At 39.4% G+C, this 26,504-nt stretch overlaps 1 protein-coding gene across 3 annotated transcripts in view; it reads right to left on the reverse strand.

Moving 5' to 3' along the window:
• The window catches only part of Mtus2 (microtubule associated scaffold protein 2), a 373,317-nt gene that overhangs the window by 316,843 nt on the left and 29,970 nt on the right, over positions 1–26,504 (reverse strand). Inside the window, exon 3 of one of the 3 annotated variants that reach the window (XM_076872392.1) lies at positions 7,385–7,579. The exons of 1 other annotated variant lie outside the window; for it this stretch is intronic. In XM_076872392.1, coding sequence (XP_076728507.1) covers positions 7,385–7,579 — 195 coding nt within the window. Of the gene's footprint in view, positions 1–7,384; positions 7,583–26,504 lie in introns of all 3 variants that reach the window. One more of the 3 variants, XM_076872391.1, reaches the window with a different exon arrangement.

A 26,504-nucleotide genomic window follows, 5' to 3' on the forward strand; every position in this document is an offset into this window, starting at 1 on the left:
TTGATTTTATTTTTTAAATACACAACAGTGGACTGCATAACAATTCTTATTACACATATAGAGTACATTATTTTCATATCTTTGTATATAAAGTTATTTTACTAGGAAACAGAGGATCAGAGAAGTTAAGTAACTTGAACAAAACCACAGAGTTAGTAAATTGCAGGGGTAAGATGTAAACCCAGACAGCCTGTCTCCAGAGTATATGTCCTTCACCATTATTCTGTATCATCTCTTAAAAATGGAGAGATATTGGTGAGCCCAGTGGCGCATACCTTTAATCCCAGAGGCTTGGAAGGCGGAGGCAAGAGACTGAGAGTTCAAAGCCAGCCTCAGCAAAGTGAGTTGCTAAGCAACTAAGTGAGACCCTGTCTCTAAATAAAATACAAAATAAGGCTGAGGATGTGGTTCAGTGGTTGACTACCCCTGAGTTCAATCCCCAGGGGATTGGAGAAAATGGAGAGATATTGGTCAGAGGGTACAAAATTTTAATTATGCAAAATGAAATAAGTTCTGTAATTCTAAGGTGAAGCATGGGGTCAACATTACTGTATTGGTGCTTGAAATTTTCTAACAGAGTACATCTTATATTCTTCTCCCTCCACATACATAAAAGGTAACTGGGTGATGATGGATATGTTAACGGGCTTGATTGTAGTAATCATTTCACAGTCTATGCATATATCAAAATAACACATTGTACATTGAAAATACAGACAGTATTTTTTGTCCATTATAACACAATAAATGTGGGGAAGAAAAGAAGGAGTCATTTAAGATCTTTTAAATGCAAAAATATGAAATCCAATAAATGAAACAAAAGAAATAAAAGCCCATACAGGGAGAAAGTAAGACTTTAACCTCTCTTACGAAAATTTTAAAGTGAAGTGTGAATGAGCCCTCAGAGTTCTGTCATCCAGCTTCAAGGATTTTCAAAAATTTGCTAATCATTTTTCACCTATCCTGTTCCATGCTTAGAATTTTTTTTTTCTGTACAGCAAGACAAAAAAACTGTCTTTATAGCAAACTCAGAATGTTGTTATTCCCTGAAACTAGTACAGAATAATCAAATCTAAAGACATAATGTAGTAGCACTGAGTCAGCCTGGAGAGGCCTTTTAGGATGTGAGGTCCTTCCCCACCGGACCCTGCACTCCAGACGCTGTGTGGTCTTTACACCCACCTATGCTAACGCTTCCATGCTCAGGGTTATGTGCATGATCTTACCTCCCTAGTCCCCACAAGGGAAGGACCCTGGTGTCAGGGTCCAGTAGTCTCAGCACTGAGCTTGTATTTAGCATTTGTATTTAGATGCTTAAAGTGTGCAGAATCACATAAGAGAAAGTAAACAAGCTAATCTTCGTAAAACAGAACAGTCAGGGAAAAAAAGCAGCCATTGAACTAGACGTTATTTTTTTCTATAAATAATTAAAAAAAAGGCTTCTCCAACTTTTAGTTTATCTTATAACCATATATGGTCAACTTTCTTAAAGGCAAAACAAAGCAGCTTTTCACTTTCATCCTGTCTCTGAGTGGACTTGATCATTGTCTAGATGTTTTGAAAAAGAATGAACAAAGCCACCAGTAAGGGCAATCTCAAACAGGCAATAGCTTCCCTGAAATCTGACCTCCCAAGCCACTTTCAGCTCCTTTTCCCATGAATAAATAATGACTCCCTCTTTGCCAATGGAATATGAGATAGGTTAATGGCTGTTTCTGTAAGAGTTATTAATAACACTTCTTGTCAACTCTGATCTTACTTAAAATGCATATCAGACATAGAAAATCAAACGAGCTATGTATGTAAATGCATTTTACAATATTAATGAGAATAAATGCTGAGATAACATTGCAGAAAGCTTTCGTATTAACCCTCATTTTCATTGATTAACCTTCCAAAGAAGCAAGTAATTTTCCACCTCAGATTATTATCTCCAGAACCCAAATCCTATTCAATAATTAAAAAAAGACCTACTTATTTAAATATTAAAACAAGAAATAAAACTCTAGAATTTTATAAGGATATTGAACCTTTCTGAATCTAGACCTCTAATTTTGGAAACTTTGAAATTCTCTCCTTAATAGCCTTAACAGAAAGAATTTTAGCCCAATTGTTTTCAAATGACTGATTATCTGCAAGAGACAGGTTATTAGATATTTGTGAGACTCAGATCAGTCTATTTTATAATTTATTTCTAAATATATCTATACTTAAATGACCTATTGTCTCTTTGACTTGTATAAATTATGTATAAGTATACCACAGTTAATGAAAATAATATTTTAGACATCCTAGAAATTGTAAAAACTGTAATTATGAACTTTGCCAACTATCAAAATATATGCATAAAGTAAGAATGTATTCCTAACACAAACCATTCTGAAAACTATTCAAATTTCTTCCAAAGTCCCCCCACCCCGTATTCTTATATGAGAGAACATATTGCTATGGGTAGAGGACTTCTTTTAAAATTCTACTAGTGTGAAGAGCACTGTCTTTTAGGGGTGACATACTAAAAGTACTATGAAGTGTAGCTCCTATGCTCAAAGTGTTTACAATCTATAGGGGAATAGAGGATATAGAAACTAACTACAATAGCTGATGTGATAAGTGATTCCAGCAAGGAGTTCCCAGGAGAAAAGAGATCACATTGGGCTGGCTTTTTTGAGGAATCTAAAATGTACCTGAAGATGATGAACTCTAAAAGAGAGAGAGAGAGAGAGAGAGAGAGAGAACAAACCTGGCAGAGGTGGGAGGGGAGCACATTCACAGAGCATAGTTGAAACCTAAGCCTACAGACAGAAAAACCCAAATCCCTCATAGAAAAATGTGAACAACTCTGGTTGGCTAGCTGTGGCTGTCTGTTGGGGTATGATGTGCCAAGAATTGCTGAGGCGAGAGCTACCATAAATTTCAACTAAGATGATAAGCAAAGAAAGATCCCAGAGAGAAAAAATTGACAAGAATTGATTATTGAATAAACGAAGTCAAAAGCAGGTAAAAGATAATGTTCACTCTGAAATGCCCAGCCCCAGTTGTCAGAAGATCATAGGTATCGTTAAAACATGGAGAAACTTTGAAAGGAGGGTTTTTTTGTTTTTGTTTTTGCCTTTTTGTAAAACTAAGTGAAGAATTCATTTTGTGGAAAAAAAATCAGTCTAAGGTATGCATGGGTCAGCTGATTGGAAATGTGTGATTGATCATTTGAAATAGAGGTAAGTGGTTCTACAAAGAAGCACTGAAGAGATGGATATGAGATTCCCATCCAAAGTACTAAGAGCTGCCACTGTAGATGAGATGACCGAGGGGAAGACTGGAGAACCAGAATACACACATTCTGAGAACAAACTGTGGGGAGCTCAAAAAGAGGTACTTAGTAGTTGTGAGATAGCATCATGTTGAACACCGGGCTGCACCAGGGGTGGCAACTCCTTAAATTCCAGTGGGTTTCTGAATGCACCAATAGCCTCTCCCCTAGAAGATCACCGATCTCTAGCTCCCAAATACTGCCCAACTTTCAGCTTTCTTCAAGAAATTCCCTCATTGTCCTCATCAGGAATTAGCCCTCCACCTCCAACCCTTAACTCCACACCATTTTTCAAGATCTGAGAACACATATTCTTGCATCCTGAGTGTTTATGCAAACTACTCCCCTCCTTCTTCCCCAGCTGTCCCCTGCTTCCCCGCCATTCTACTAGTTTTCTGACCAGGAAAAGGAATAGGAGAGAAAAAAATAATTTTCCATTTATACCTTTCAAATTCTTTGTCTTATTGATGCTAGTCTTAGACAATCCCAAAGAGAAAATACAACACTATTTGGAAAAAGGAAGAAGAGAAATTGAAAAAGACAGCCGCAAATTTCCTATGCTGCATGTACTCTTCTGAAAGGAATTTTCATTTCTTAAGCCCCCAATAATTCAGGCACAATTCAGAAGACACAACAAAATAGATTCTTTATATAAATTATTTCATTCTTGGGTGATAGAATCTATTTCCATTAATGATTACTTCATGAAACCCTGTCTTCCAAGTTTCCCTCCACATATCCCCCTGGAAGATTTGATTTTAAATTATACCTATCTATTCACTGCAAAAATCAAGTCTATACTTAATCATTGATTAATTTGGCAACCAAGTATAATTCAATCTATAGTATGTCACCGACACTAAACTCTAGGGTAATTGTTTTCCTTTTTAAGTTTCTGTCATTTAAAGTATATCTGGGATTTTTTTTCTTCTTTGAAAACCATCAAAGAATTAGGAGCCATATACTGGGTCAGACCTGTATGTTTGAGTTTAAAGTTAAAAGTTCTAAGTTACAAGAATGCTTTTTCCTCTTCAATTTAAAATTAAAAAAAAAAAAAAGCCGTGGGACACTAACTAGCATAATTTGAAATTTTATTTGATGTTCTGAACAGGCCAACCTCATCATCTTCAAGTGACGAACCTGCAAAGGAAGGAGCAGTCTGGGCTCCCAGAGGTGCTGTGGGAACCTCAGGAACTGCGGCTGGGGGCAGAAATCACCAGGAGGCAGCTTGAACCGGTTAGGAGCACGTCCTAACAATGAGAGCTGCCCAGCCTCAGGGGTTGCTTCTTTGCTCACAGGATGCTTGCAGCAATTGAGGGAGCTCGCCCCAGGGCTGGCTGACAATCTGGGAAAGTGGGGAAGTGGTAGGTATGGCCTGCAAGACTTCTCAAGACAGCTCTGACCTCAAGATTTGCTTAACTAAGAGAAAGGAAAGATGTTTATGAATATGTCCTCCCCGGCTTTATAAAGGAAACAAGAGCCCAAGGCAAGGCACACTGACCTCAGTTTGCCTAGTTATGAAATGAAGGGTGACCCAGACAGTAAGACACCTTCAAATTCCAAATTCTAACAATCTGTGAACATAATTCATTTCTTTGTGTCTGCTCCATTTTTGAAAAAAAAAAAATAGACAGGCACATGACTCTGAAAGGCTCTTCCCAGCAGCGCTGAACTAGAAGCATAAGCCTGAGCCCAGAATAGAGAGAAGAGTCCACATGGAAGCACTGAGACCCAAACGGCCCCTGCCCCTCAGACCCAGGGGTCCATTCAGGGTCCCCTCTCCACACTTATCATCATTTGTCCCTCAGAACCTAGGAAGACAACATAGACACGACACAGTTGAGGCAAGGTTACCTAGGAAACACTAATAAATTCATAATGAATCACCTAAAAGTGTCCCAAATATAGCATGCCACAGTCAGTGGGGAAATTGTTCAGAAATGCATATGAGCATAAGTATTTAAAAGTATGAATTACACACTTGCAAAGAGTTCCCTATTATAGTCATGTTTCTGATTTTGAGTTGTCTACTGTGCTATGATGTAATGCCTAAATACAGTGTATTCCTAAAATGAATCCTATGTGACATAGTGTCTGCAAAAGACCAACTTTCCAAGAAGTAAAAAGGAGCCCATTCTGATATCAAATTGGCATTATCACAAGCTGAACCAGCAAAGCTTTGCTCCTAGGGTATAATCTAAGAACTTTCAGCTCTCTGAAGAACTTCTTGTTTTACATAATCCCTGTCATTAAAGCATCATCCACTAAAGAATTGAAACTGCTTTTCTTTGCATTAAATCTAATAACAAGTATAGGTATAATAGTAGGTGGTGCTAAAATAGTAATTCAGATGCATGTGAGGTTTTTCTGTAGCTCATTGGTGAAGTACAAATTTTATTTATAATAGGTGGCAGATAATTATAAATCAATTCTATTTTAAAAGAACAGAAAACAATTCTGAATACAGTAGATATCATTTTTACTATGAAGCCTTTAAAATTGGAAGTTATTTTCTCTGGCACATAACTACTCTTGCCCCCTCAGATCCTCAGGGGATCCCTGTCTACTCTTCTTTGAAGTAGTGGTCAGAAGTGCCCTAAGCATACCTAGAATTACTCTACCCACGCCTGTCAGCTTTTCTTCAGCAAAAGTTGCTATCATGGTTCAGTTTGCTTCAAGGTTATCTATTTTTTTAAGAAATCAAAATCTAAACTCCTTCCTTAGAAAGATGTATACCATGAGATTTTTTTTTCTTTCATGCTTTCTCTAAAATAGAAGCATATTATTGGAAATTTTGTCACTAAAACTGACGACAAACAGTTCCTCCTGTATTTCAAAATCTTTAGACTGTTAATACACATGTACATATAAAAAATGGATCATACATTTGCAAATAGTTATTTATCATATTCATGTTTCATATTTTGAGGCATCTACTGTATAATGTTGTAATACCTAATTACAGTGACATTCCTAAAATGAATCCAAGTAAAGCAAGTCTGAACCACAGCCTCTTCAGGAAATCAAGAAAACACAGGAAACAACCTTCAAAACCACTTACCTAAATATGAAGATAAATTAAAACAGTATTATGAACAGGAATAACTGGGTAGATTAAAAATTAGAACTGTAAAGGTACAAATGTTCCACATATCATCTCTGTGAGCCCAAAAAAGGAAGGAGAATGAAGAAGTGTGAAGGACTAAGATTGAAAAAAATAATCTCTGTCTCTTGCATACTACTCCCACTTGATTTGATTTCTAAAATTCCATCAAAACAGCTCTCCACTTGGAAACCTCTAAGACTTTCCTGGTCCTCTGGGCAGTTCTTGACAACCAACATCTGCGATGTCACGGCTTCAGACCGGATAACAATGACTTTGAGGTTGGTGAGGCTGAGGTGAGGTCTGGTCATCAAAGGTTCAGCCAAAGGGTCACCCTCCTGACCTCTACTGACAGTGGCTGCTGTGACTGGCTCAGAGGGCCAGCAGTGCAAACATATGATACACTCTAAAATCTCAGTCCCAGGAAAGAACCTTGAAGTGGCCTCATATCAGCTACAAGTGTTCCCAACCACAGAACCCGAAGTTGTTCAACCCTCCTTCCTATTTTTAACCTCATTTAGTTAACTTTCGGAAACATAGTTAAATGCTTCACCAATTCCAAGGCACTATAGGTAATCACAGGTGACTAATTCTTTCAGCAAATGTTGAAAACTCAGTAGGTTTCATGATAACACTCTGCAAGGACATCTTTCTTGGATCTTTCTTTGATCTCTTACCTAAGAATCCGTGAAGCAAAGGGCTTCTGGAACCTGTCTCTGGGTAAGTCATTTTCTAGATGGTAAGAGGTGCAAAATCTTTTCCTGACAAGTTAACTCGCGGTAACTGAAAAAAAGATAGTGACAAATAGGCTATTTTCCTTAAGTGGATGGTAGAGTAAGGAAACTGATCAAAATTATTAGTCACACAAAGAAAATGACACATAGGGACCCAGGCAGGTCAATTTACCTTTAGGGCCTGGACTGGCCTGCAGGAGCTGGGCGCAGGTGCCCAACCCCTCCCCCCGCCCCACTTACGGGTGGCTGGCCGGCTCTGCTCCGGCGGCACGCTGTCTGCTGACTGAGTGCTGGAAACTGAGGACACACTGGAGCTCCGGACAAAGCCAAAGGCCGCCAGTTTGGCCGCTGGGAGACGTGAGTATCCAGGAGGCCGAAGTCCGGATTTCGGTAGACTGGATTTTGCAGCATTTGAACTGGAAGCTTTCTTTAAATCTGCTTAAAAGAACCAAAGCAAAAAAAAAAAAAAAAAAAACCTGAGAATATATATATATGTGTGTGTATAGTGTATATGTATATATATGTAGCTAAAATTAATCTTGAAATTCAATTCTATGCATTTGCAACAAACAAATCTTTAAAAGAAAGGTCTCTTACGTGAGCCAGGTGCTTCAGAGAAACTCAGGAAGAGGAGAAGTAGCTCCTACCCCAAAATGATCACAGTCCAGTTAGGCAGATGGGTTGACCCTACTATAAGGCCATAGGTATAAAGTGCTTCAGATGTTGAATGGAAAGAGAATATTGACTGTTAAAGCTACCTGTAGGTCTCTGAAATTCAGATACACCTTAATATTTGACATATGATAGGCAAAGAACTCTTGCAGAAAATACTCATTGGTGACTTTAACTATTATGTGATAAGTCTTGCAGAAACATGTTCGCAGAATCATCCCACTAACCTTCTGCAGGTTGTAGGGATGGGAGGGGGGGCTAACCAGACTGAAATCTGACCTCTCTCAGTTACTAGCTATGTAACCCTGAGCCCTAGCCCTAACACTGAGAACCAGCTTCCTCTATAAAGAATGATGATAAAGCTGGCCTCCAAGGTTTAGCATTACTCTTTGTAACACAGAACTTGATAGGTACTCCGATGAATGTCAGTTTTTCTCCTTTTTCTGTTTTTATTTTAGTCCAAACTTCAAAATCAGTTCCTAGATATGTGCAAAACCAGTCTGTTTTAGGATGATAAAATATGCTGTCAATCCAAGGTCTCAGAAACACCATGCTCTAAGTCTGAGCTGGGCTCCATCAGCAGCTGCCAGGATGATCATCACAACCCTACGAGAAGGCTCTCAGCACAGAGAAACCCCAAACCAAAAATTACTAGGATATGAAATTTAAAAGGCCCAAGTTTCCTAATATTTTGTGTGATTGACCTTTAGGAGGTATTGAGCAACTTTGACCTGCAAACATATTTACCCTGAGGGTACACAAAACAATCCATAGCATTCTTATTCTGCCTTTAGTCTATTCTTTATTATAAAAGATTAATAGTTTCACACTAAACTTAATTTAAATAATGGTCGATTCATAAAACCCCAAAAGGCCATGTCTAAAAAGATCAATGAAGAAACTACATATTAGAAAGCATCTAAATGTAGAAATAGAGAACCAGTAGATGTCATGCTAGGTCTATTGTGGCCCCCCAAAAGGCCTCTTCTTCTACCAGCAAGTCCTCCTAGAAGTGAGGCCACAGCCAGCTGTGTGTCCAGATGAAGGTGGGATCCACACAGCTGTGGTCTCCTGACTCCTGGGTCAGGACTGGGAAGAGAAGGAATCAGGTCAGCACAGAAGAGAAAGGGAACAAGGAGCTGGGGTTGCAGGTATCCCCAGTTCAGTTCTATTCTAATGCTCCACTAATTAAAAAAGAAAAGAAAGAAATACTGCACCATTTAACAAGTAGTAATGGCCCTTTTGTATCAGCTATCAATGCCATATTCAATGCCTTCATATATTTGGGGGGAAAAAGTCACTATTCCTAACCAAGAACCTTGGCATGTGGAAAGCATTCACTTAACATTTTTAAAAAAATAAGTTTGTTAAATCATTATGTAAGACACTAAAGTCTCTGAGTGTGTAAAACAAAAATGTGTCTTATTCCACCCTTACCTACATCCAGTTGTTCATTCCATCGGTGGAAAGGTAGCTTTGGGACACACAGAGAGAAGGGAAGGGTGGACAACACAGGATTCTGTGTATACAGGAAGCAGTCTCTAAATTTTCCTCCCTACTCCTTTTGGTAAAGGCAAACAGTTGGCTTTTCATATCCTTGGGTTCCATATAGTCAGATTCAAATGAGCAGATTAAAACTATTTGGAAAAACACTGCATCTTCTCTGAGCATATAGGAACTTTTTTCTTGTTGCTGTTCTCAAAATAATACAGAATATCAACTACTTACCTAGCATTTACTTTATATTAAGTATTATATGTAGTCTAGAGACAGCTTGGAGTACTGGATTTGCATTGGTTACATGCAAATACTCTTACCATTTTATATAAGAAACTTGAACATCCATGGTTTGGGGAGGAATGGGGATGGGCAGTATATTCAATCTGCTATGGATACTGAGCAATGATTGTATTGCTCTGTGTTGTGCGTGTGTGTGTGTGTGTGTGTGTGTGTGTGTGTGCCTGTGTTCGTGTGCTCATGTTTAGGCTACTTGTAGGAGTATTCCTTGCCCCAAATCTGTGTGTACAACTTTTGTAAATTTAATGTGACTTATACTATACATCAAGTTACTACATAATTGTCTTTCCTTCTACCAGATTAATATCATGAATAGTACAGATGCTTACAGGAGCAAATCTTATTCTTTTTATATTACCAGCACCAAGCACAGTGATTCTACAATTTCTTATTATAAATGTTTCATTGAAATCTATCACCAAGGTTGTACTATATTAATTTAACCCAAAGTATGAGTCAAATATCTCCACAAATTTCTCTGCATAAAAGAGTAGTCTGGAGAGGACTAAAAAAATTCTGCCTTTCAAACAAATGATTAAATTATTTTGATTCAGGTGGCTGTTGGAACATACTTTAAAAACTTCAACAGAAAATGTCAACTCACTTGTGAAATAATTGCATTTGACAACTCTGATCAAATTGCATTAACTTAATCTTAGCTTCTTATAAAAATAACTATTTACACATACACATACACACACACAAAAAAAAACCCTATATTCCTGGCTATTTTTCAAACAAGTCCAGCATTTTAGACTGAACTTAGTATTTACAAACTAACCCCAATGTGATGGTGTTTGAAGTCAGGTCCTTGGAGAGGTAGATAGGTTGTAAGAGTAGAACTCTCATAAATGAGATTTGTGCACAAATAGAAAGGTGTCTGTGGTCTAACTCACTCTCTTTCCACCGTATGGGTAAACAATAAGAAGATCATAGTAACCCTGGTCTCAGATTTCCAGTCCGCAGAACAGTGAGAAATACATTTCTGTTGTTTATATGCCAACCAATATATACAGTAACCCCAATAAAGACATCTAGCATGTCAGAGAAATATATTTTCCAAGTATTTAGTGTCCTTGCTCTAATCTAGGACATATATTTTGACAGAAATAATAGTGTATCAAGTGCATAGGAAGCTCTCAATAAATAAATTATATAATAAATTAGTATCACAATAAAGCTAAGGTAATACATAAGAAAGATACTTCATAGAATGATAGCATGAGGATCTCCATGTCACTCTCCAGTGAAACAATCATAACTGGTTAAAACTATTTTTTAAAGTTTTAAAGTCTTTGGTAAATATTCTAAGAGTATATCACACATAAGAAAATTAACAAAAACTCATTGAAAACAGTGAGAGTTTCACTTGAACCATGACCCCCTCCCTTGTTCCCCATCACCAACCTCCCACCACAGAATGATGGAAGCTCTACTCTGGTACATGTGGCCAGAAAGATAGGTGTTTTTTTTTTTTCCTCTCTGGAATTAAGGGGTACTGTATCTTCCTAGGATCATTAGGATAACACCACTTCTCACCCCCATCCCACCCATCTTCAGTTCCATGTTGCAGAGGCTAAATTCTATGCAAATGTTGTCAACAGGTCAGAGGGACCCTTTCTTCACACAGCCACAACTTATAGGGTTGAGGACTACACAGGTAGAACAGGCCCAAAATACTGGGGTATGAATCACACTGCCTTGTTCACTTACAGGCTAGAAATTCACCCCCAGGAAAGATAAAGAGAGAAAACTAGAGGGCATCATCCCTATCTAGCATCTTACTGATAATCTAAGAGTTTTTGTCTGCTCTTACAATCCCTAGCACCAAAGTCATAAGTAAGAGATTTTGCCCAAGGACACGGGCACACCAATTAGGGATCTCTGAAATGCTCTTCAAAAGAACTGAGTTTATTTGAAACGATATTTGTATGAAGTTCCAACCTAGGGGAATTCTTAGAAGCAATGGAGATTTTGATGGTAAGCAACTAGAAGGAGGCTGATAGCTCCATTAAAGCAAGATGATAAACTGTAGAAAAGCTAGTTTACCAGAGATAACTAGGTGGAAAAGCTAAGAGAGACATCACTACTGACCCAACAGAAATAAAAAGGATTATAACAGAAGAGTATAAACAACAATATCCCAATAAATTAGATAATCTAGTGAAATGGACAAATTTTAGAAAGACACAAACTATGAGAATTGACTCCAATCTGAATATATGTTTACTAAAAAGATTGAATTAGTAATTTAAAAACTTCCTGCAAGGCCCAGATCTTTTCTTTAGTGAATTCTATCAATCATTTACATAAAAATTAACAGAAAAAAACTAACAAATTAAAACCAGAAGCATATATAAAGAATTATATAACAAGACCAAGCAATATTTCTCCTAGAAATATAAGTTGCTTTAATATATATAAATCAATATACTATACCATATTAATAAAGAAAAACAAAACCCATGATCATCTCAATGTGTAGAAAAAATTCTTTACAAATTTCAATATCAGTGTATGATTTAAAAAAAAAAAACAAAAAACCTATTAGTGGTTAATGAACTAGGAATAGAAGACAGTGCCCTTGGTCTGATAAAGGCAGGTAAGTTTATACTTAATGGTGAAAGACTGAAAGCTTCCCCTCAACATCAGCAACAAGGATATCTTCTCTCACCCTTTCTATTCACATTGCAGGGAAGGTCCTGGCCAGAGGAATTAAGCAAGAAAAGAAAAGATGTGCGTATTGGAAATCAGAAGCAAAACTTTCTATTTGCAGTTGACGTGGTCTTGTATAGAGAAAATCCTAGGAAATTCATTTAACAAACTATTTAATCAATGAATAAACTAGCTCAGCAAGGTCACAGAATAAAAATATTCACATGTAAAAATTAGGTGGACTTCTATACTCTCACAATAAATAATCCAAAAATGAAATTTGGAAAGCAATTTTATTTATCATGGGCCAAAAGAGAAGAAAATGCTTAAGAATTATAATAAAGGGTCAGACTCCATTTTTTTAAAAAAATATTTGACTGCTAATAGCTACTAGCCTCAACACCTCACAACCTTGCTCTACTCTCACCTACCTCTTCTACCCCTCATCTGGGAAAGCTGAAAAGAAAGTCCAGGGGTCCCTCCTTTGATGCTGGGAGGTGTGAGGATATTTATATTCAAGCCACGTAAGCCACTACCCATTTGCATGGGAATGTTCACCGCTCCCCTACTCCCATATGACAAATAAAACTACAATCCAGCGTGCTTTCCTTCTCCCCCAAGCCATTTTCAGACTTGTTTGAGAGGCCTGTTCTGCTCTCCCCACAAACCCCAATTACATAAGTATAAGCTTTTCCATACCCTCTTGCTTTGTTTGTGGCTTCATCCACTCTTGACATTCAAACCAAATTTTGGCTGAAGGTCCACTCTGCCTCTTTGGGGTGGCTACAACAAGAGGTGCGGCAAGCAGGAGGCTGCGACCATGGCCAGCATCTCTGGGGGTCTCCCTTCTTGCTTGGCTTGTTAACTGGCTCTGCTGCCTCAGCGTATGCAGGCACCTTCAGCTGTGGCTTGCTGGCTAGCTTGCGCTTGAGTTGTGCGGCTGTGCTGCACTGAGTCCTACAGACCTTCTGTCACAGCTTCTGCTCATCTAAGTTTGAAGTTTGAATATTTAATTGTTTTTTAGGAATAAGAAAATGGGATGGAGGAGGGGCCTCTTTAAAGTTTTTCTCAGGTACGTCTCATGCTGGACCTATCTGTATATCTGAGAATAAAGTTGTCTGATGCTAGACTTGGGGCAAAGGCTATCCTGTGACCAATTGGTTGCATTTCTCAGCCAGGTCTTGGCTCTAGATTTATAGAGCTCTCTTTAGACCAACTAGATCCTGTACAAGATACAGGATGATTGGGTAGAAGCTCATGAAAGAGCAGTCATTAAGGAAGATAAGAAAAACATAAAGGAAATGTTTGCATTCCTACAAGCAGTTGATTCTGCGGGATCATTAAGTAACTTGGTGGCTGTTGCTGCCTATGCCTCTGTTGCTACAAAAATCCCAGTCCTTAGACTTATGGAAAAAGCACCCATGACTCCCGTTGGCACAGCAAAGGGGTTAATTCAGACCTTACTTAAACCCAGTGTCCTTACTTAAACCCCCTATAAAGCAACCATTGTATGGGGGAAGCCCCTAACCTTGACAATACCATAGACTTGAAGCTCCATGGAGAAAGGAATTCATAAATAGGAGCAAAACAGAGAAAATTCTCAGGAAGCACAGTAAGGAAAAGAAAGAGATGGGTGGAGGAAAAGAGAAGTGAGAGAAAGAGAGCTGGATCCAGAAGTGGAGAAACACCTGAAAAAAGTTTGTGACACATACAAGTTGACGTGGCAAAATGCCCACCCTCCACCCCAGGCCAATCCCCCTGTAAAATAGTGAACATGGCTCAATGTAAATTTAAACAAGGTTTTCCAGGGTTGAAACCCATTACATGCCTCCACTGCTTCCCAATTTAATAGTCCAATTTGGCCTTAATGTGGAATTAGTAATACCTCACAGAGGATTATGCAACCCTAATGCTATGATACTACTCATAAAAAAATTCTCTAGGCATGATATTATTGAATCACTGACTTCAACTAATAAGGTATTGGAAAACATTTTGCTATTATAGATTTGGTTAATATGTTCTACTCAATTTCTATTTTTAATAGCTTCTCAGTCACAGTTTCCCTTTACCTTCAAAGGAATGCAGTGTATCTTTACCTGGTGGCTACCCACAAGATACCACAGCATCTGCCACACACACAACCTATGCAGGGAAAATCTTAATCGCATCCAACTTTCTCCAGCCCCACAGGTATGTCATTACATTGATAACATCCTCTTTGAGGACATTCATTTGACATAGTCATTAGGAACATACAAATAAAAACAAATAAGTTCACAAAAATAGATAGGCCATTGTCCTGTGCATGATGCATGGTCCTGTCACCTTAAATTTCTGAATATTGCTTGATAAACCATTGGGCACTTTATCCCTAAAACTCTCAAGAAACAACTAATATTTGAACAAATAAAAAAATAAATAAATAAAAAAGAAACAATTAATGATCTTATCAGCATCCAAAATATCACAGGAAGCCCAGGGTCTTTTAGAAAGTGCTAAGGTTCAGGAAGCAAAAATATTCCTCATTTGCTAATTTTAATCAAGCTCATTCTTTAATAGGGTTCCCTCTGCCCAAAGGTTCTAGAATCTGTCCAAATTGCAATCAACATGCATTCTCTTACTGTCCTTCAGAAACCCTCTCTGTGGAGCATTATCAACCTCTTCTCATGCTTCCTGGTATCTCTAGAACAATCATGGCTTCTGATAAAAGAAACCATCCCCCTTGGCTCTGCCATATACAACATGAGACTGGCAAATACTGGCAACATGATAATCTCTCCTAAAAAGGCAAGCACCTATGTGCCCTGAACATGTGACCCTCCACACCCAGGTTCCATTACACCTTGGGTTAAAGAAGTACATCCTGCAAGCTCAGCACAGCTACCAAGGCCTCCTTGCGGTAGGATGGAGCCAAACCTGGGCCTTCCTGCATATTTCACCTGCAGGAGGGAATGGTCTCCCCTCTCCCCAGCACTTTGCCATAGTGCCGCAGGAGGTCACTCCTCTCTCGATTCCTTGGCTACCTAGAGAGTCACTAGAAATAACTGATGAACAGCATTGGGAGTTTGTACACTTTACAGATGAAATCATCACCATCCCACGTGACGGATCTCACTGGACAGCTGGTGTGTTTCATTTGTTAACCAGGATTCCTCTGATAAGAAATGGGACCAATCCCAGTCAACTCAGGTTGCCATAACAAAGAACCAGACTACATGCTTTAAACCACAGCAATTTGCGTCTTATCTTTCTGGAGGTTAGAAGTCCAAGACCAGGTTACCAGCATGGTTGGGTTCTGGTTTGGGTCTCTCGGCTTTTAGACAGCAGCCTTCTTGCTGTGTCACTGAATGACAGAGAGAAGAGACTCTGATGTCTCCTTGTCTTTTCATACATCCAGCATGGGCTCCACCCTCACGACCTCACCTAAATCTAACCCAAAAGCCCAAGTCCTAATACATCACATTGGAGAGTAGTGCTTCAGGATGTGAACTTTACGAGGACACAAACATTCAGTATGAGAAATGACCCAAGGGTTAGCATGACTGGACAAATTCCAGGCAGTTGTGCAGCAGTGGCCGCTCTGGTCACAAGACAGTTAAATCTCTGTGTTTTTATACTCCTCAGCCATTGCCAGTACTCTGAATGTTGGTCTAACCAATAGCAGCAACAATTTCTTGTTCAAGGTTGCTCCCAGTGGGATGAAACGCAAAACAAAACAAAGAAAAAATACAAAAATCCACAGAACATTCTTTGGTCCAAATAATATACATTTTAAATAAGAATTATAAGGAAAAAATGGCCCCTGAATAAGAACTCAGAGTCATTCTGCTTGATGATCTTACTTTCCTTGAATTTTCCCTCCATAACCTTACTCTTGCTTCTGTTCTGGCCTCCCCCTCACCCTTATCTTAGGCCATGGTTACCCTATGACTATGTTCCTGTGCTCCAGGGGGTTGTCATCCTTCTGTGAGGACCACGCCTTCTTCAAATTTCCCACAACTTGTGAAATGCCTTGCCAGGTGGAAACTCTACCTGAGAACATCTTGCCTCACAGATGCCCAAAATATAAGTCAAGGTCTCTCATCTGCACATCTACTAAAGCCACAACCCAAGGCCTAACCAAGGCACTCCTTATCTACTTCCGGTGTCCAGACATTACTGACAGTAAAGAAGGCTTTCATTTCACTTCTCAGAACATACAACACTGAACTTTTAAATTAGACATTCTATGGAACTTTTGTCTTCCTTCAGAACCGTAATGGCATACTAAACAAGTTCAATTAAATGAAATGTACATTTGAGTCATCAGTCAAACATCATGGGTGAACTGTAATATGAAGTCAGATTCCAACTTTTGAAGAACAATGATAACAACAACAAAATACCCCATAAGAATAGGAGGGAATAATTGCAAATCAAATATCCGATAAATGTCTAGTATACAAAATGTATGATGGACTATTTCAATTCAACAATGAAAAGAAAAAGAACCAGATTTTATAATTAGTGAAAGATTTCAATAGATACCTCCCAAGAAGACATACAAATAGTCAATGAGCACATGACAAGATACAAACATCTCTAGCCATCAGGAAAATGCAAATCAACAGCACAGTGAGATTCTACTTCACATCCACGAGAATAGAAAGATAGATGATAAAGAGTGTGGTCAGGAGACAGAGGGATTGGTGTAGCAAGTTTGGAAAACAGTCTGGAAGTTCCTCAACAGGTTAAATACAGAAGTATCACATGTCTGGACAATTCTACTCCCAAGTACATTCTAGTGAAAATACATATCCATGTCCGACTTACATGTCAATTTTTATAGTGGCATTTGATAAAAGGTAGAAATATCACAAATGTATGTTCACTGGTAAATGGGTAAACAAAATGTGGACTAACTACATAGTGGAATGTTCTTCATCCATAAAAATGATAAATACATTCAACAATATGGATGAAACTTGAAAATATTGAAGCCAAACACAAAAGACTGTATATGATATAATTTCTTACATGAAATGTCCAGAAGAGACAAATCCAAGGACAGAAAGTAGATTCGTAGTTTCCCAGGACCAGGGTTTGGGGAAATGAGTAGAGCCTGCTAATGGATTCAGATTTTCTTTCTTTCAGGGATGATGAAGATGTTCTAAAATTAATTGTGGTGATGATTGCAAAATCCTGTGACTGTCCTAAAAACCACTGAATTGTGACTTTTCAAAGGTGAATTATATATAGTCTGTGAATTATATCTCAATAAAGCTGATATATTAAAACAAAAGATTAAAAATAGAAAACATAATCTTTTTTCTTCAGGTAAATAAGAGACTTAAGATAGATCCAGGATGAGTTCCCTAATCTCTATCAGTATCTTCACTTTTAAGAGCCTGTTTCAGAGAATCTAATCTGTCATTGTGTGTCCTCTATAACCACACTTCTGTTAGACAGGTAAAATGAATGTTTTGTTCAGCAGATCAAAAACCTTTTCAAATAAACATAGCTATAATGGGAAAACTAATTAAAATAAATTCAAAAGTTAATAAACACTTCTAGAAACTCTAGGATCAAATATTAAAGTCTCATTCAAAAGAGCTATAATGAACTAATTTCTTTTATTTTACCAAGGCTTTATACTTCGACAAGATTTTTCCAAAAAAATAAAAAAGATGAAAATTCCTGTTTCAACAACAAAAGAGATTTTGCTGCCTAGTGAAGTTGTAAAAGCCGTGTTGCTATTTCAGAGTAATATTATTTTTCTCTTGAAAGATAAATCCTTTGAAGAAAGCAAAACTTCCCGTTTTGATGAAATTTGAATTCTATTTGTTTTGGCTTTTTCCTTTTTGTATTGATTCTCTTTTTTAAATTATGACTCTGTAAGGTTAGAAAAGAAATCTCAATCAATTATAATCTGATTGTAGTGCTGAAGGTTCAATATTATATTAATAACGATCCAACCATCATGGCCCAACATTCTTGATATCCCAAGGAGAAAACTTCAGAAGAAAGTAAATGCATATTAATTCAATTCAATATGTATCCACAGACACCTACCATTGGCAGTCACTTCACAGTGCTGTGTGAAATTCAAAGAAGGCGTGGTCCGCACCTGGGGCTGACGACCCCCTGGACTGGAGGTATATATTCATAGATAGCCACAGCCCAGAATAAAGGGGTGGGCAGGCCCGAACAGAGGCAAGACTAAGGCTATGGCGAGAAAAACTCAATGAAAGCAAGACCATTAGGCAGGATGACTCGGGGGTTTTCTTCAAGGGCCATATTTTTCCCTTACAATTTTGGATTGAAGAGTAGTGTATGTCTGTGTGTGTGTGTGCGCGCGCGCGCGCGCGCGCGTGTGTGTGTGTGTGTGTGTGTGTGTGTGTGTGCGTGTATGTGTGTTTTAGCATATTTACACATACATTATTGGGCCAAATTATTTTCTTTAATTGTACAATAGTTCTTCCTCATTGCTTTTATAAGCAGTTGATTCTTTCACAGATATTTTGTAGGGAGGTGGTTTGCTTTGCTAAAGGCACATGCCTGAGAAGCAGTTCTGCCTCCCTTCACCTTGCTTGGGAATATGAACAAACAGCAGTTTTCAGCAAGCTCCTGTCACACTGAGACAAAACTCTGCAAACAAAACCCTTTGATATTAAGACTGCAGCTTCCCAAAAGGAGAAAAGAAGGACACAATTAAGCAAAGCAAGGGAAGCAGCACATTTGAGAATTGTACTACAGGTCTGGATTTGATGTGATTATTACTAAGTAGATGGTCCCAGACTAGATTCAGTTTCTCTGTACCTCAGTTTCCTCATGTGAAAAATGAGGATAAGACCCTCTACCCTTATCATGATAGAAGAAAAACTGCATCCAAAGTGCCTATCATATTGTCTGATATCGTAAAAACACCTGACACATACAAGGCTATTGCATTGCTATTTTTGCTACCACTAATGACACTGTTGCCATTATAATCGCAAATCAATTTAGGTAGAGGTACATCCCCCCACCAAAGAAATAAATAAAATGCAGGTCAAGGTGCCAAGTATCTAACTTCCAAGATGGTTCTGCAATGATTCTTACCACTGAGTCAGGACTGACCTGTGTGACCAAGACTGTACTGTAGAAGTGACAGTGTGCTCTCTGAGCCTAGGTCACGGTAGGCACTGCAGATTCATCCTTGTGCTCTCGGATGCTCACTCAGGGAGAAGCCAGCCATGCCATAAGGGTATTTAAACATCCCTTTGCAGAGGTTCACATGGTGAGGAGCCGAGTCCTCTTCCCAACAGACAGCATCAATTTGACAGCCATATGAGTGACCGCTTCATCTTGGAGGTGGGTCCAGCATACTTGGTCAAGCCTTCAGAAGATGGTAGACTTAACCAGATCTGACTGCAATCTCTTGACGAGCTCCAGGTCAAATCACCCATCCAAGCTCTTCCCAAATGCTGACCCACAGAAACCAGTGGATGATAAACGTTTGCTGTAGTTTCAAGCTATGAAGATTTGGGGTGATCTGTTATTCAGAAATATATATATGATGCAGATTTTGGAAGAGGGTGGCTACCAGAATAAGAACTTTAACTTTGTAAAAATGGCTTTGGAACCAGACAGAGAAGAAACTGGATGGTATTTTCAGATAACATTAGTGTACGTCTAATGAGCTTAAAGAAACTTTTAGAAGAAGGCTTATGGCCCTTGAGGAAGCCATCAATAAGGTTTAAAGAAATATATTACTAATTAAAACAAATTAAAAGGGTCCAAAAAAAAAAGGAAAGGTGAAGAAACTAATGGGAAGTTAATCCTCATTAATCTCTGGCAGAAAATTTAGAAACAATGTTACCTGATGATATATGAAATGTAGAGATTCTAGGGAACGAGTTTAGAATCTAGCTAAGAAGATTTCAAGGTAGAGTGCTGAAGGTGCTACCCAGCTTCTTCTTACTTTTCTGGTAATGAGAGTAGGACTAAGTTGAAGACTTCAATATAAGGGAGCTATTGAACATAAAGGAGCTAGGATTTTCTGGGTTTGAAAATGCTCAGCCTTTCCACAGAGTAAATGATACCCAACGTAAGAAATGCTGGCCATGATCACATTCAGAAAAACACGGCCTAATGATGAAGTTAAAGATGTATTTGTAAAATCCTTTGGTAAAACTCCAGTAAAGACCTAAGGCAGTGTCTTAGATGACTGTCAAATGATAAGACTTCTAAAAGCTCAAGGTTGTTAGCCCTCACTGGCCTTAGCAAAAGTCCAAGACAGAGAGAGGCTCATCTTGAGGTAATTTGGGGATATGGCTTTTGTCTAGTGGAGTGAATCCAGTAACACACACAGGAAGCCCACACACTTCTTAGTACCACTACATGCTGTTCTAGTCCGCTTTCTCACTGCTGTGACCAAAAGACCCAGCAAGAACCGTTAGAGGAGGAAAAGTCTCTTTCAGGGCTCAGGGATGCAGAGGTCTTGGTCCTTGGACAGCTGGCTCCATTGCTATGAACCCAGAATGAGGCAGAGCATCACAGCAGAGGAAAGCAACTCAGGACACTGCACAAAGGAGCAAAGAGAGGGAGATTCCATCACCACTGATAAAACCCCAAGGGCACCCCCACATGGACCCAGCTTCTCCAGCCACACCCTACCTGCCTACAGTTACCACCTAGTTAATTCCTATCAGAGGACTGATGCACTAATTAGGTTAAGAGTCTCCTAACCCGATCAATTTCACCTCTAAACTTTCTTGCATTGTCTCACACATGAGTTTTTTGGGGACACTGCCGCAGTCTCTGGCTGGGCACAAATCACGAGTCTCCACACAGCTTGTAGATTCAAACAGCAATTCTTTATTTCCGAACTCACACTGGCCGTCTACAAACACGTTCTGGGGAAATCCATGTTCTCTGCCCAAATCCACTCCGCATGGGCTTCTGTCTCCCAAAATATACTGTCTGACCCTAAGCACTCAAGAGGAACTCAGCAGCAGGATACGCCCTATTCTAAAGGGGGAACACCCTAATCTCCTATTATGCTAAACTGCCCTATTCTAAAGGGGGAACACCCTACTCTCCTATTATGCTAAACTGCCCTAGTCCTTGAGCAAGGTCACCTTTCAGAAGTCCTTCCACAGACAGCATGGGAGTAAGCTGGCAAGGAATTTGTCATACCTACTTGGCTGATGGCTCCCAGCAGGACACTACATATCTAAACATCCTAACACATGCACTGTGAACATATTACTGTACCCAGCAATCCTATTTCTCGGTACATACCCAGGAGAAATAAAAATTAATGTCTACACAAAAATTTATACACAAATATGCACAGTGACATTATTAATCGTGGAAAAAAATCCAAATGCCCAATAACTGTTGAAGCTATAAATTGTGGCAAATCTATACAATGGAATGTTATACAGCAATACAAAAGGAATTATTAGGGACTGCTTTATATCACTACAAAATTCAGATGTTGCAGCCCTCATCCCTAATGTGACCTGGATTCAGAGACTTTAATGAGGTGATTAAAGTTAAATGAGGACATAAAGATGGGACTCTAATTCATTTTGACTGCTGTCCTCATAAGAAGGGGAAGAGACATCAGTGTCACCTCTTTGTATATGCATAGAGAAAAGGCGGGGACAGAGCAAGAGGATGGTCGTCTGTAAATCAAGGAGAGAGGTCTCACCAGAAACCAATGATGCTGGCATCTTGATCTTTGAACTCCAAGTCTCCAGAACTATGAGAAAGTAAGTTTCTAAGTCATTTCATTTGTGGAAGTTTACACAGCAGTCTAGAGACCACTAACACAGGAATGAAATATTGATAGACGCTGTGAATTGGATGAATCTTTGAAAGCATTTAAGGCAAGCGAAAGAGCCACCTGTAAAAGGCCACATATTAGATGCCTCCACTCCCCAAGATGTCTGGAAAGGGCAAAGCTTTAGAGACGGAAAGTAGATCAGTTGTTGCCAGGTACCTGAGGAAAATCTAGGGCGACAGCAAATCAATGTTTCTTTTTGGAGCAATGAAGTGTTCTAAAATCTCCACCGTAACGGTGGCACACCTCTGCACACAGAGGTAAAACCATTGGGTTTACACTTTAAATGGGCAAAATATGTGGCATGCGAATCATATCTCAATAAAACTTCTGTTTGAGAAAGAGCTAGAGTGAGCAAAGGAGTGAGAGGGAAAGGCTGGGAGCACTGGAGCTGGCTAGTTAAGCAGCTCCAGGAAAGGAATACAGAGACAGAAAGAAGATAAAGAAGTCGGATGACCAGGTTCACCCTTGTCCACCCAGGAGACAGACACTAAAGTAGAGGCATCTGAGGTGCTCATAAGTCCAGCAGCCACTTGACCACAACCCAAGGTCAGAGAACGGATATTACCTCAAGCAGAGTGAAAAGAAGACGTGGAGGAGGCAAGAGAAAGGAGCATCTCTTCTGGCTTCATTCCATTCATCTGAGTTCCAGAAGCTCAGAACACGGATCATGGGACATGCCAGTTCTTGCACAAATATAGAGAAGAAATGGGCCACCGTCCCTGCCAACACCACTGTCAGACTCTACCAGCAGCAAAAGACAGGCGCAGAAGGAAGGAGGCATGATCCCAGACCTGGGGGAGCACAAAGAGGAGTAGACCCCTCGCCTGGCCTGGGCTGCTCAGGGACCATGTTCTTGGAGGGGGCGGACTTGAGCTGAGTCCTACAGGATCAACCAAAGCAAGCCAGCTAGGAGTACAGAGGGAAGGGTCCTGCAAAGGTAGCTGCATGAGGCTTGATTGATATTAGGGCACCTGGTCTTTCTCCTCAGGGCAAAATAGAGCCAATAAAGAATTTTAAAGAAAGAGGAACAGGGTTTGATTTGCTATGTGGGGGATAGTTTGGACAGGGCAGGATAGAAGGCAGGGAGATCCTGTGGGGGCGGCAGGCAGAGAGAAGTCCTGTCCTGCTGAGAGCAGGGAGCAGGTGCACTGATGGATTGAAGGTGAAGTTACAGAATCAGCAGGTCTGGCCAAGTGCTTAGTTTGGAGTGGTGGGATGAGGAAAGGGTAGTCCTCTTTGGAACAAGAAAAAGTCTGCATACCCAGAAGATCTCCTTGGGAACCACTGTAATTAAACCAGGCCCCCACTGAGAGCATGCACACCTGAAAATACAGCAGTTTGCAGGGACTTTAGGAAACTGGTCACAAAAGTCTTCTGGAAGGATCTCCTACAGTACGGTCAGTCGGCTTGCAAGATCACTCCTTCTGCCCAGCAGAACAAATCCAAAGATGTGCACAGTGAAGAAGGGCAGAATGTATGCATGATGCCCCAGTCGGCCTGTTTGTGAACAGATGGAAGGGGCTTAGCCCCTATGCTGCTGATTTTAAAAATCTGTCTGACCAAAGGTAAAGGACAAACATGTGTGAAAATACACACACACACACACACACACACACACACACACACACTTTCTTTAACCTCTTTATGCAAGTGTACATAACATGAGAATAAGGAGCAAAAAGAAAACCTTATCAGATAATGGGAGCTCACTGGCATTATTTGATATCCAGCCCAGAAAGAGAACCTAATGAAAGTTTGTTGTGATTTATTTTGTTAATGCTTTTGGAATTGTAAACAGATTGGTGTAAGTAAAAACAGAAAACTGTACTAAAGGGAATAATAATCTTCAAGACCAAACAAAGCTATTTATGCAGTTTTTAATTGAGGTCAAAATTTTGAGTTTACTGACTTGTGACAACCTAAAAAATAAAGATGACCATTTTGGAGTTATTAGAATAAATAGGATCCACATATCTGCATTTTCATTTCTAATTAGGTCTTATTAATGTCACCTAAAGTGACTTGGGTTTAATCCAGAGGTTAACAAGTATTCACTGACATGTTTTCCACTGGATTTGAATAAAACCACAGCCAGTATGTAAATGAATCGAGACCTCTGGGTCGGAGAAGGGAATTGGAAAGTGGGAAGGTCAGGAAATGAGCATCAAAGAGTCCTTCCAACCAAAGGACAAGAGCAGAAGGTACAAGCAATATCAGTCCCGCAAATGTCAGGCTTTGTGGCTGGACAGGGCTGCTTATAAATAGAAGCTACTTCAAAAGATATGTCAAATCTAGGGTGACCTTGCACTTTCCCATCTCCCAGAATTAGAAGAATTAGCCAACTATTAACAAATTCTGAATTTATTCATGCCACTAAACTGCTGCATTAGAAATGCAGACTGATAAAGCCCTGATCCTATTTATACTAGTGACTCTCAGGGAAATCATCCTAATCTGTTTTCTGATTATGCATGACTTTAGCATTTCAAAATGGAAGGAGAATCAAAGCACGTACTCTATTTGCCAAGGGAAAAAAAAAATCAGAAAATCATAATATGACGACATAAGAGGTCATTTCCATAAAGTACATAAAGTACATTTAAAAACACCATTCTCATTAACACTTTTACAATAATGCAGTTGTACTACAATACTGAGTAGCACCCCGAGGGCGGCTGGACACCAGTGTTGACTTAAGTAGAACCCAAGACCACTGTCAGCTCAAGATGGTAGACAGAACACAGGTCGCTTCATCCTCTTTAACCAAAGATGCTTAAAAATGAGAACAATTCGATTTTAAGAGGTAAAATTTAGAATCATAGTTAGCATTTATGAATGGCTTTTGATTAAGAACTTTATATATTTAAGCCTGAATAAGAGAAAGGAAAGAGATGGGTACTTACTGAGGCAGAAATCCCAACAATTTCTGGAACACAGAACACAGATGGAGGCCCGTGACTGATGAGCTGAGCAGAAGCGCAGCCTGCAGCAGATGAGACAGCAATGCTGCAGCAGAGGAAGCTACCTGCTGACCTCCCAGCCTGGACAGCCAGGGGCTCAGAGATGCAGATCTGGGAGGTGGAGCAAGAACCCTAGCGAGAAGTGAGGGTGCAGTTGCACCCCAGCACCTCCTCCTCTAGGCATGGAGTGGGTGCCCAGGACCCGGTATTTACCTCCTCCCTTGGCCCCCAGACCAACCCCAAAGTAGGAGGAAACACACTGCTTAAAACTTTGAACAAATGAACTCTAAGTTCATCCAACTCATCTAGAGTCAAAGACCACATGGAATTTGGGAAAATCTTCCAGCATCAAACAAATAAACAAAAAGCAAAGAGAAAAAAGTTGCCCTAGAGAATATAAAGAGAATCCAAGCAACTAAAGGTATGTTTAAAATATATATGGATATATATGGCATGGGTATCCTCAAAGAATCTGGGGAGATGTTATAACAATAAGAAAAGAGCAATATGCTATGGAAAGAGGCAGTGAGAAACCAAGAAAGCATTCTTTGAAATAAAAAATACAAAAACAAAAATTCAACAGAAGGGTTAGGAAAAAAGTCAAGTAAGATTGTCTAAAAATGTAGAAGAAATATACAAGGTAGGGAAAATTATGCAAGAAAAGGGTAACAACACAGGTAATCACTTGAAGAGGTCCAAAACCAAATAATAGAAATTCCAGAAAGAAAAATAGAAGAAACAGAGAAGAAGAAAGAAATAACACAGGATGACTGCACTGACCTAAAGAAAGACACAAGCCTTCAAATAGTTCAATAAGGACTTAGCAAGACAAACCTCTCTCCCTCTTTTTCACTCTGACATACATGGGCCCACAAATGGGCACACCTGTGTGTATGTGTGTGTACACGTGTACATACAACTAGAAATTGTCAAAATACCAAGGATAGGAGAAGATTCTAGAACTTTCAGAAAAAGAAAGAAAGAAAAAAAAAAAAAACGGATCACCTACAAAAGGATTACCAGATTGGCATCATCGTGTCTCTTGAACAACACTGGAAGTCTTTACATGTTGAAAGAAAATCTAGAAAATTCCTTTTTAATTTAGTGAACACAAACTAAGAGCAGTTCCAAAAATGCAAAAACTCGGCATCTTCGCTTTTTTGAACTCTCTGTTAGGAAATTACCAAGGATGTACTCCAGCAAAACAAACGAGTAGACTGAAGAGGTGAGAAACATGGATCCATCTCAGGAGAAAGATAAGGAGAAGTTTCAGGACTACTTCTGGTTGAGAAGGCAAACAGGAACTTCAGGATCAAAAGTCTAGGGGGAGGGTTGGGGATATAGCTCAGTTGATAGAGTGCTTACCTTGAATGCACAAGGTCCTGGGTTCAATCCCCAGAACAACAACAACAAAAGTCTAAGGGGAGGCACCAAGAGAAAAAGAGAAACAGGAAAGGGC

This window comes from Callospermophilus lateralis, chromosome 12, assembly GCF_048772815.1.
Source record: "Callospermophilus lateralis isolate mCalLat2 chromosome 12, mCalLat2.hap1, whole genome shotgun sequence".
NCBI lineage: Eukaryota > Metazoa > Chordata > Mammalia > Rodentia > Sciuridae > Callospermophilus > Callospermophilus lateralis.